At 51.8% G+C, this 12,038-nt stretch overlaps 2 protein-coding genes across 2 annotated transcripts; one reads left to right on the top strand and one right to left on the bottom strand.

Annotated features, from left to right (window-relative positions):
* Window positions 1-300: 300 nt before the first annotated feature.
* Window positions 301-4,938, top strand: FSUBG_11820 (translation initiation factor 4G; the record flags this gene model as incomplete). Its single annotated transcript, XM_036676544.1, has 3 exons — window positions 301-888; window positions 954-4,774; window positions 4,830-4,938. 3 exons carry the CDS (start codon window positions 301-303, stop codon window positions 4,936-4,938), a joined length of 4,518 nt encoding a protein of 1,505 aa, XP_036532687.1.
* Window positions 4,939-6,275: 1,337 nt separating this feature from the next.
* FSUBG_11819 (DNA polymerase alpha subunit A) lies at window positions 6,276-10,866 on the bottom strand (the record flags this gene model as incomplete). Its single annotated transcript, XM_036676542.1, has 5 exons — window positions 6,276-7,994; window positions 8,047-9,338; window positions 9,394-10,366; window positions 10,427-10,527; window positions 10,593-10,866. 5 exons carry the CDS (start codon window positions 10,864-10,866, stop codon window positions 6,276-6,278), a joined length of 4,359 nt encoding a protein of 1,452 aa, XP_036532686.1.
* Window positions 10,867-12,038: the final 1,172 nt, after the last annotated feature.

Raw genomic sequence — 12,038 nt, 5'->3', positions numbered from 1 at the left:
ATCGATTCGATTCGGCCTATCTCGACCTCTCGAGCCGCCCATCGGACTTACCGTCGTTTCTTTCTACGAGATCTCTCCGCCAGAGATCGTGGTGTTTCGTTTATTTTATTTTTAAAAAAAGGGAAACGACTTGTGCGTCTCTCGTCGTCGTCGTCGATTCTTGTTGCCCCGCTACAGCTTCGAACAATTACCTACCCGGCACCCGGCGGCATCTATCCCGCTTTCTCCCTCGACGCCCACAAAAAAAAATATCCCAACACCACCGCAATCTCACATCGCGAACGGCACCGAACTCCCCATATGACGTCGCCTGCCAACCAGCAGAATCCCATCCAGGCGAACAACACCCCCGCGACTACGGCTTCTTCGTATGCCTCTGCTGCAGGTGCGCCTAAGAAGTCAGCCCAGGCCCCTATAGTCGCAACTGGATCCCACCCTCCCGCGGTGGTTGGAGTTTCGTCTTCTTCGCAGAATGCGAAAGACGCCTCATCGCCTCCTGTGAACGGCAAACCCGCCGTCACCCCCGCTGTCCCTGCTGTCACTCGCAGCAGCGCTAACCTCAACGGTCCCGATCATTCTCGCAAGAGCTCCGTCACCATGGCTGCCAACGGTCCGAACAGTTTTGTCGCCAACGGTGGTCCCGTCACTGCTGGCAAGCCTGGCATCCAATTCGGTTACGACTCTCCTGCAATGACTAACAGCACTCCTCAGACCTCCAGTGCTGCGCCCATTCCTATTCCTGGTGGTGGAAATGCCCGAGTTCCCTCTCCTGCTCACTCACCTTCACCTATTCCTCAGCCTTCAGCCAGTGGTGGTCGACCTCCTTCTGGTCTCCAACAGGCAGGAGGCAATACAATGACATTTGGCAGCCTCGGTAGCGATGGCGAAGTAGGTTCTTTCAGATTCGTCTGTCAAACAACTACCCTCGAACTCATCACTGACTTACTCTCTAGCGCCACATGAGGCAGGGCTCTACTCCAACGAACCCCAATGCACAGCCTGGAGCTCACTTCCGACGTGAATCTGGCCACTCGGCGCAAGGTGACGGCGCTGGTCGAGGTAACTTCCAGCCCCAGGGCGGTCGTGGCCGCGGATACAATCCCCATGGCGGCAACTACAGCTCGCAAATGGGGTTCCCTCCCACCAACCAGTTCCGTAACGGGCCTGGTCAGGGTCGTGGCATGCCTCCAGCTTTCCAGCCTCAGGGTCGCAACCTTCAGTACCCGAACTCTCCTCAGCCTGCTCGAAGCCCGGCTCTCGTCCCCTCGCTTCCGGGCACACCTAACATGCAGCCTGCCACCATGCAGCCTGGCATGACGCCCCAATACCATTATCAACCGCCCATGCCTCAACAGCATCAACAAGTACAGTACCCCCTTTCCCAAGTTGATAAGCCTTTCTCGAAAAACAGCAAAAAGAACAAGGGGAAGCGTGGCGGCGACCTGGAAAAGTCGGTCCAGGTCAATCACCCACAAGAGTCGTCACGAGATCTGCATGGGAACGAGTTCTACCAACCTCGGCGTTTCAGTAAACGTTTAGATCAACAATGGCGAGAACCAGATACCAGCAGCTCGAGTGTAACGTCATTCAGCTACCCCAAGAAAACTTTTCAACCCCTGTCCTTGAATGAACCAACTCCATCTCTCGACTTGTCACCAGGAAGTGGCTTCTTTGAATACATGCTAACTTTAAAAAAAAAACAGAACTACGGTTATCCTCCCCCGCAGGTGGATGGTTTCGGACGCCCACTGTCGATGCAATACAATTATGCCAATATGCCGTATATGGCTGTTCCTCCCCAGGCTAACTCCCCTAGTTACGGACAGAACTATGTCACTCCCTACACACAGCATGGTCACAACATGTCACGAACACCTTCTCAGCCTGAGAGGCCACCAAGCGCCAGCCAGCCAAATGCTCCGGTCGTTGTATCATCTACTCCCCAGCCCCAGAACTCGTCATTGAAGCCCACCGCAAACAGCTTCGTCAAGGTGCCTAAGAAGAGCGCCGCTATCCAGATCAAGAACGCTGCCGGTGAAGTCATTGACACCTCGTCCTTCAAAACTCCATCATCTCCTGCTCCCAGCATCCAGCAATCCAAGACCCCTCCCGTGATTGCTTCATCTACTCCCCCTCCAAAGCCATCTACCCCATCTCACGGCCGCACAGATAGTCATGCTGCCACCAAGACTGCCAAGCAGATCCAGGATGAGCTTAAAGAGAAGATCAAACAAGCCACGCAGGCGCCGCCCAAGGAGGAGAAGCCAAAGCCCGTTGAGCCTACAGCTAAGACCGAAGACAAGCCTGCTGAGCAATCTGAGGTCAAGCTCACCGAGACCAAGGCCGAGCCTGCACCCTCTACTAAGGCTGAGCCTGAAAGCAAGCCCGAGCCCGAGGTCAATGCCCCTGAAGCCACCCCCAAGATTGAGGAGCCTAAGAAGGAGGCTGAGAAGCCTGCTGAGCCTGCTAAGACGGAGGAAACTGAGGAGGAAGAGATAGAGCGTATGATCCGTGAGATGGAGGAGGAGGATGCTCGCCGTGAGAAAGCTGAGGAAGAGCATCGTAAGAAGGCCGAGGCTCAGAAGGCCATTGCCAAGGAACAAGCCGAAAAGGACCGTGTTAAGAACGCTGCGGAGGAAGACCGAAAACTTCGAGAACAAGAGCGCGAGATGGAGCGTCTCGAGGAGGAGAAGGAGAAGCGACGCCAACAGGCCGGCTCATCTGCTCCTTCAGTCGCCGAACTCCTCTCCCAGGCTCGAAGCGGCAAGGACACTGAGCCTACTAAGGTCGAGTCTGTTACCGACAAGCTTGCTGGCATGAAGATTGGAGGCGACAAGCCTACTGACTCTGCGCCTAAGCACGAGAAGCGCGGTGCGAAGCCTGCTGCTCTCAACTTGGCCCCTCTCAACACTAAGCCTGTTGAGCCTGCTCAACCTAGTGCCGCTCTGCAATCGCTCAAGTCTGCTCGCTTCCTGAAGGTTATCGAGCAAGATATCTACCCTGCTGGCATCAAGTCGCCCAACCCCGCTCTTAATGCAGCGGTCCAGAAGAAGGGCAAGACATTCAAGTATGATGCCAACTTCTTATTGCAGTTCCAAAAGGTCTTTACTGAGCAGCCTTCTCTCGAATTCGGCCAGCAGGTCAAGTCTCTTATTGGCGATGACCGTTCCAGAACCAACACTCCTGGCGGCTCTGGCCGAGGCTCTCGTGGCCCCAGCTCAGGTATTGGCAGTGGATTTCCCATGGGTAGCTTCAACGCCCCTACCACTTCTCGACCGCTCCCCAGTAACAGTACTTCTGAACTCCGTTTCGCCCTTTCCAACCAGCAGCGACCTGGTATTGGTTCAATGGGCCGTGGTCCCAGCAATTTCCCTACAGGCGGCTCCTCCCGTGGCCCCTCTCAACTTCCTAACTCTCCCCGTGGGTCTCGTCGTCGTGGCGGCGGCAGCCAGCGTGGCGAAGGCGTCAGGGAGGCTCAGGCTGCTAAGACCATGCCTTTGACTGCTGGCCAGGAGCTTAAGCCCATTGCCCAGACCGCCAATGGTTGGAAGCCTACAAGTATTGGCAAGAGTGCCAATCCAGCCGCCGCCAATCCCTCTGGCCATCTTGAGCCTGATATGGTTCAAAGAAAGGTTAAGGCGGCACTCAACAAGATGACACCCGAGAAGTTCGACAGAATTGCAGACCAGATCCTGCTCATTGCATCTCAGTCCAAGGATGAGTCCGACGGGCGTACACTTCGCCAAGTCATCCAGCTCACCTTTGAGAAGGCCACTGATGAGGCCCATTGGGCTTCTATGTATGCCAAGTTCTGCAAGCGTATGCTCGAGACTATGAGCCCCGACGTCCGTGATGAGCGTATCAAAGACAAGAATGGTAACGTCGTCAGCGGTGGTAACTTGTTCCGCAAGTACCTTCTCAACAGATGTCAGGAGGAGTTTGAGCGCGGTTGGACCGTTAACCTGCCTGACAAGCCTGATGAGGAAGAAGAAGCTGCGGGTAAGAAGACTGCTGAGGCTGCTCTCTTGTCCGATGAGTATTATGCTGCTGCTGCTGCCAAGCGACGTGGTCTTGGTCTAGTCCAGTTCATTGGTGAACTTTACAAGCTCGGCATGCTTACAGAGCGTATCATGCACGAGTGTGTGCACAAACTCGTCGACTATAAGGGAGTACCTGACGAGGCTGAAGTTGAGTCGCTTAGCAAGCTGCTCAGGACTATTGGTGGCAACCTCGACAGTACTGAGAAGGGTCGACCCATGATGGACGCTTACTTTCAGCGTATCCAGACCATGATGGATCTTCCCGAGCTTCCCAGCCGACTCAAGTTTATGCTCCTGGACGTTATGGACCTGCGCAAGGCCGGATGGCACTCTAAGGAGACCAACAAGGGGCCCAAGACCCTCGATGAAGTCCGAGCTGAGGCTGAGGCTGCTCAGGCTGCCAAAGCTCAGGAGGCTGCTCGCACTAATCAGCGAGGTGGCGGTCGCCCTCCCGTCGGACGAGGCGACGCTCGCAACTTCTCGGCCGGTTACGCACAACAAACCAGCAATCAGGTCGGAATGGACGACCTGCGCCGCCTGAAGGGCTCTGCCAACCGAACCTCAAGCGGCAACATTTCCCTTGGCCCTGCTTCCATGCTCTCTTCTCGTAGTAACAGCGGAAGACGCATGGGTCCCGGCGGCTACCTTGGTCCTCGCGGTGAAGATTCTGCTACTTCTTCACGAACTGGCACTCCTCCTACCCGCGAGAACACCTCTCACTCCAATGCATTCAGGTATGTTTGACTGGTGCCTTGTACATTCAAATTTGAGTTGCTGACAAGTATTTAGCCTCCTTGCCAACATGGAGAATGACCACCCGGCTTCGCCCCCGTCTACTTCTGCCTCCCCCGCGATGTCGAAGGCTGTCCCTGACAGTGATAAGAAAGAGAGCGAGTAAAAGTATTCTTCTTCCTTCGGTGTCTTGCATTTCGGCAGAATAGACTAGGCGGTGCTGTGTTTTCTTGCATTTACAGGCCTTTTTTTTTTAACTTATTTATCAGACGTGTCACAAAAGTTGAGCACATTTTCTTTTTCCAGAACTCATGATACCTTGCCCATAGACAGACGGACACGATTCCTCTCAGCGTGAGAGGTGACCCCTACATCGGACTAGGGATTTCCTTCACCATTGTGCTCATTACCACCTACCTCAGCCCCTTTTCTGATCATGCTTCGAGTGTGTTTCAGTGCTTTAATGCTGTGGAGGATTTCCGGTTCAAGGGTTGGGGGTGGCCCTATCGTTGTCGTTGGCCAGCATACTTCTGGCTGTTTTATCTCCATGAGAGGTCACGCACGAAAAGGGGGAGGCAATGATGGTAAAAAAGCGTCACGATGATCACGTCGCAACCGTCATATACATACGTACGACTCGGGGTGGATGGCGGAGGTGGTGTTCAGGGCATTTGCGGTTGAATTTTATTTCGGACTCAACGAGGCAGAACGCGAAAGGGGAATGGAACGAAATGGAATGGAACGATAAGGAATGAAATGGTTTTCTCGGTGCATTCTTCCTCTCTGGCCTTTCGTTCGTTATACGTGGACAGCCTCTTGCCATGCTTTCGCCCCTTTGCTGGCTTTAGATGTTGCTACTTCACTTAACGCTGACGAATCACATCACGTCACGATGGGTTAGGACAGGTTTCTCAAACAAGACCATGATTGATGACGACGACTCAGGCTCTCTTGACTTAGCCTCATGAGCATATGCATTGTCTTACCAAGAAGGAGAACATGACCGCTCGCCAACGGCTCTGTCACTTGGTGTGTAATGTATAGAGGCGCTCAGCCTGGTCGAGCTTTAATGAAAGGGTCTTGATGATGTTTTGCTGTATATCATCTAATTTCGAAGAAGCATGGGCCATTGGCAGGGATAATTTACATATATGTTCAAACTTTACTGCCTCTTACTTGCGAATAGTGATCAAGTGAATGTTGGACATAAGGAAGATAGATGTCTTGAGAACGAGCAAGCATAGGTAAACTATCTTATTGTTCAAATACTGTAACTCGGTACTAGAGCACTCTCATCAAACATCAAACTCCCCAACACCACCAAAAGCTCGCTTACTCTTGTGTATGCCAGAACCAACCATTCATTACTGGCATGTGAAGGAAGCTGTTGTCCTCTTTGTTAATCCTCAACAAACCCAAGCCGTGTAAATATTTAATCCTCAGAACGCCACTGACCCAAATGTACATGACCCATAAATGTCCTTCCACTCCCCCCTAACCAACTCAGGCCATTGGCTTGAAGCCCAGCTTTGTGAACAGAGTATCCATGGCTACCCATTGCCGACCACACTTATCGAGATACTTGTCAACAATACCCTTCACGTTTCCGAAGCGCACACGGTTATGTTCAGCCAATGCGAGGATATTCTCTCGATCTTGCCTGGACATCTCAGTGCTCGTGGCCTTGGCCTTGGCCTTGTCGACATCCCAGAGGCTGGCGAAGTAGAGAAGCTGAGTGTAGATAGCCTTTTCTGTGTATTCGTAACGCATTCGACCAAGACAATCTCGGGCAAGTCCCTTAGGGCCAAGGCAGCGAGAACCATAGACACTCATTTGCCGTGTTCGATTGCCGCACTGGCTATCATCGCACACCAGCCAGCCCTCGTAGTACCGACTTGTCTGAGTGCGGATGGCGTGCTCCATCTGGGCCACGGCAGAGAGCGTCGAGATGGAACTGCCACACGAGCCGCACATGACACCGGATTGAGACACATGATCGGGGGACGTAGCCAGGCCCTCGAACACGGACGAGCTTTTGCACTTGCGGCAACGCAAAGAGAGGCGAGCACAGCCACCGAAGCGGACCTCATCTGGAATCTGAGAGTCCAAGGGGTGGATCTCGAGGTCGTTGCTTGAGCTGTTCTGCTGAGTCTGGAATGAGCTGTAGCGCTTGATATCAAGACCGAGGTGCTCTGCTAGTTGTGAGGTTGATGTTCCGACAATATTGGCACAGAGACGCTCGACAGGGGGGAAGATCTGCTTGCCAATATACCACTCGACGTCAGGTAATAGAGTAGGGTCTGCCTTGAGATCACCAGGGGTGTAGGCTCGTTTGGGAGCAGGCTCGGAGCTCTTGCTGTCGCCCGTAATCACATAGGCAATAACATCTCCCTTGCGAACTGTCTTGCCTTTGGCCATTTCACGAAGAGCGACTTGGACCTGAGGCATTGAGTTTGAGTCGGGATAGTCCTTGGGTGCTTTTCCAAGCTGTGTATGGATGATATACTTCTGGACAGGGATAGTCTGCTCACGCATCTTGCCAGCAATGTCGCTCAAGTACTCATGGATTCGGGCGATTGAGGCTTCGGTGTCGTCACCCGACAAAATCTCGTTAAGAAGGTGTTGGGAGATCTCCTTGGACAGAGCACAGTATTCTCGACGCTTCATGTCAAGACCCTTGACTTCCATCTTCTCGATGAACTTCCCATCCTTCTCTACAAGGTTGATGGCAGCATACTTCTTTTTCGCTTGAAGGAGGATACGGCGAAAGACGTTGTCTATATCGATCTCAAGCAGCTTGTACTGCTCGTTGACTGCTTTCTTGAAATCGTTGCCAACCTTGAACGCATCGGCAACATTATCCACGTTGGCATTGATCATGACGGAATCAGTATCACCATAGATAACCTGCAGTGAGTTGCTCTCGGCCAGCTCCTTGGTGCTGCGGAGAATCTCTCGGCCCTTGAAGGTTGTCAAAACAGCCAGAGGTCGAGCGTAGAAGCGTGACTTGGTATAACCCAAACACCCGTACATGGAGTTGGCAGTGAGCTTGAGGGCAAGCTGCTTGATGTCCCATGTGGCCAGCTCTTCTGGGGTAGCCTTCTTGTCCTTCATGAGGCTCTTGACTTGTCGACGGCGACTGACGAGAGTGGCAATGAGCCTAGGTAGGATACCTTGATCCTGGTTGATTGGAACTTCGGGAACTTCATCTTCTTCACTGTTCTGTGGGTTTGATTAGTCTTGAGGTTCAAGCAAGAATTCTCGACAAACTTACTGTGGCTGGTCTATCGACAGTTGTAAAACAGATGTTGAACTCCTGAATAATAGAGGGATAAAGGGAATTAAAGTCCATGACAAGCACAAACTTATCATATAGACCTTTCTCTGGCTCGAAAACCAAGCCACCCTTGTACTTGTCCTTCTTCTTCCCCTCACCCGCCTCTTCTTCGCGCTGTGCCTCTTCGGCACGCTGGCGACTGCGGAAAGTCTGCTTATCAGGGCAGATGTACTTGTTGCGGTAGAACTCGTGTAACAAAATGTACTCGTTCCGCTCTGCACGCGTGCCGGTCAGAGTTCGAGCCCACGAGTTACCCGCCAGATTGGTGAGAACCTTGGTCAGTGGCAACATCTGAACACCCAGGCCCAGGGCTGCAATGTAGTGTGTATCGGCCTCCATATGAGTGATGTAGTCGAGAAGTCCCTGCTTCTCCCTGGCCCACGTCTTCAGGGCAGCCTCATTGTCAAAATCGCGGCGCCGGTTATCTCCAGAGAGGTACAAACTGCACATCTCTGTCAGGCTCCATGACTGGCACTTGAACATAACCGACTTTCCAGCATCGTTGGCCAGGTCACATAGCAGACGTCCTGACAAGATCTGGCGTTCGGCAAAAACGTTACCGCCAGTCTTGCCGATTGACGATGGCCACTGACTGCGACGAAGCCTACCTAGCCTGGACCATCCGGGTATCTTTTTTTCATACAGACGATTGAGGAGCACACTGTAGTCTACACCCTCCAATTGGTGTCCAAGAATTACATCTGGGTCTGCAACATCCAGCTGGGCCAAGAAGAAGGCGAGGATATCGGCTTCTTGCTTCTTCAGCACAATCAAGCCACGATTCCTTTTCTTCGCAAGGTGATCGAAGCCCATGGGGAACGCCTGGCCATGCGGCCGGATAACCGTAAAGGTTCGACAGGGCAGCTTTTCTGCAGGGGTTGTGTCACTGAGGGATACCTTCTCGTAGATTCTTGCGCTGATAGCCAGAATCTCTTGCTTGTTATCCTTCTCGTTAAAGGCAGTCCGTAACGAGACACTCATAAGAGTCAGGGGAGGCGCATCGAGGTTGTCAGACTCGCTAAGAACAGAAACCATGTTGGGGTGATCGGCCAAAACCTCAAGCTTGCAGTGGGAAGCATTCTTGAGCTTGTCAAAATCAGCATCCTCAATCTTCAGCCAGCATGGGCCCATGATATTCTTCCAGAGAACGAACTGTTCAAAAAGAGCGGTGTTGCTACCAAAGACGTGAGAATATGTCTCACCGGGTCTGTTGGGGTCGACTTCAGGCTCTGGGATACCTGTTAGCTGCTTCGGGGGACCTACAGGAGAAATGTGGCCACTCACTGTTGTATGGGTAGAGAAGTTTCATATACTGTGCTTCCTTGGGGACATCACGGAGCTCAAAGGCATATTTCCTGGTGCAGGCCTTGATCTTGTACATGCCAACATTCATCTTGGTCATCATGGTATCAATCTCGTCATACACGTTCATCATCTCGACTTCTTCGCCTGCCTCTTCGCCATCTCGCAAGCGGTGTTGACGCGGCAAGAAATAGAGCTTTCTCAGGATGTTGTCGACTTTGACAAAGCAGCTGACGTATGATCGCGTCTTCTTGTTGAGAACTTTGCCAAAGAGACACAGACTGCCGTTGACCTCAGTGTAGTCTGTCCAGAAGAAGTTGAGACTGCCGTCTTCCTCGATCGCATCCTTGTAGTCGATTTTGCCTATTGTCTTTGTTTCCGCAGGCGAACTTGTGACGACGTTCAGCCTCTCTGTGAGGGCATTCCATGAAGCTGAGTCGACTTGAGCGCCGTTGGGCTTAACAGGAGAGGAGCTGGCAGGTGTGGGACAGGACTCTGTTTTCTGAATTTTCTTAATCGGCCTTGAACTTGCTAGATTGACACTGGTTGTGGCGATGGCTCCAGCATGCGCAACCTCCAACATGTCTTCGTCGTCGTCGTCTTCCTTTGGTTCCTGCTTAATCTGTGCCTTTCTCTGCGCTACCTTTGCGGCTGGAGAGGAGGGCGCAGGATCGCTCATGGGGACATCGGCGGCAGTCTCGAGGATGTCATCGTCGGCGGAGGGAAAGAAGCCATCGTCATCTTCAGGGGCTGGAGGGAGAGGAGACGGTAGCCGGGTATCGTGGGTCTTGGTCTTTTTGGGCACAGGCTCGGGAGCAGGGGAAAGGGCCCTAGCCTTGCGACGACCGCCAGACCTTTCGACTCTCGAGGTATGAGGAGCAGGGGCAGGAATGTTGTTGTCGACCTCACCGAGGAGGTTTGAAAGGAAGTCGTCGTCCTCCTTTGTCTTGACGACCTAGATAGAGAAATTTAACTTAGTTGGGTCGTCCCACGATGTTGTAAACGGAATACGTACCTTTGGTTTTGGCTGGGCCCTGTTGGCGCCCTTGAAATATTCACTGATATCTTTGTCATTGGCGGCTCGCTTGGCTTGTTCCTCCTGACGATTCTTCTTCGCTACACGACATGTGAGTATGTGAGCTGTCCTGAACATGTCCTGGAGGAAGACTGACTCGTCTTACTGGGTCGGCCACGGACGGTGGCCTCTTCTTCGCTTTCTGAGCCATAGGCTTGTACTCGATCCCAGTCTTCGCGGCCATCATCTGCGTAGCCCTCGCCATTGTCGTCGACAACAAAGTCGTCCTGATTTAATCGTTCCCGAACAACCTTCTTATATCCATCCTCGTCAACTTCGTCGTATAGATTGTCGACATCGGCAACTTTGTAAGTATCGAAGACCTTCTTGCCGGACTCTCGAAGAGCCTTGAGCTCAGCAAGCCGCGCTCTGTGAGACATGACGGGAGCAGAGTTTAGGCCGGTGGCATGTCAGTGAGGGAATGGAAGGAGAGTGAGTATATGCCCGGATGTCACTTTTTGGTTATAGGTTGTTCGTGATTGTATTGCAGGGAAACGATGTTACCGGGGATGGAGATGGTGATGGTGATGGTGGAGGTGTTACTTGGATTGGGTTGGTCCCCCGGTAACCAGCGCTGAGGTGCAGGCTCATTTAGAAAAGTGGTCAGGGAGACGCGTCAAAGCGCGTTGTCCCTCCTGAGCCACGTCTCGGCTCGCGTCCAGGGAGGGGCCATCTATTTAAGTGACTGACGCGAGAGCAGCCAATAGGCGCTACGGCATAGGCACCTGAAGGCGATGCATAATCTTTAAGTACCCCGCCGCCCGCGTAGGGGGAGTACACAGTACATTACTTACTTGTTGATGCATCAATTGGTATTGGTATCTTGCATAGGTAGAATGTATGCGGGATCAAATGATTACTTTACTCTCGACGCGACTTTCAGGGCTTCAACCAAGGCAGCCGCTGCATCTTTACGACTGCATTTGAGAGCCAGTACGATAGAATGACCACTAAACAACATCCATTCCACTAGGACATCCGTTTGTTTAAGCGGTTGTAGTCAATGCCTTATTGATGTTGGTGGTAAATCAGGTGCTCGTAGTGTAGCGCCATTACTTCAAATAATTTAGATAAAGGTCAAGTAAAAAACCCAGGTCCAGATCATTCTTTCGTTCAGCAAGCCTTCTGATAATATCATTGTGTCAAGGAGATCCCTCCATTTGTTGCCCGACAAGGTGTGGCCGTCCCGGTGCGGCCCCACTCACCCGGAACGGAGGGCCCACATTGAACGGCAGTTTATCGATATCTCGGCTTAGTCAGATACACCATACCCATGGCAGCCAATACCTGTACCAGACCCGGTACACCTATTAACACGTAACCTCTGTACCGCCCCCCCCCTAATATATAAGTATATAAGGAAGTAAGGCTATTTATATTAGTATTTCCTATTAATTAAAGCTATCTTATATTATTTTAAATACTTAATCTCTTTATTAGTAATATATTACCTTATTAGTAATATACTATTATATTTAAGTAAGTATTATAATTAAGCTATTATATAACTAAGCTAGTATAGTAATATAATAACCTATAAAGTTATTTATAA

The sequence above is a fragment of the Fusarium subglutinans genome (assembly GCF_013396075.1).
Source record: "Fusarium subglutinans strain NRRL 66333 chromosome Unknown NRRL66333_c0000236, whole genome shotgun sequence".
Classification (NCBI taxonomy): Eukaryota; Fungi; Ascomycota; class Sordariomycetes; order Hypocreales; family Nectriaceae; genus Fusarium; species Fusarium subglutinans.
Note: the sequence above shows the minus strand (reverse complement) of the source record. Positions and strands in the feature narration are given on the sequence as shown.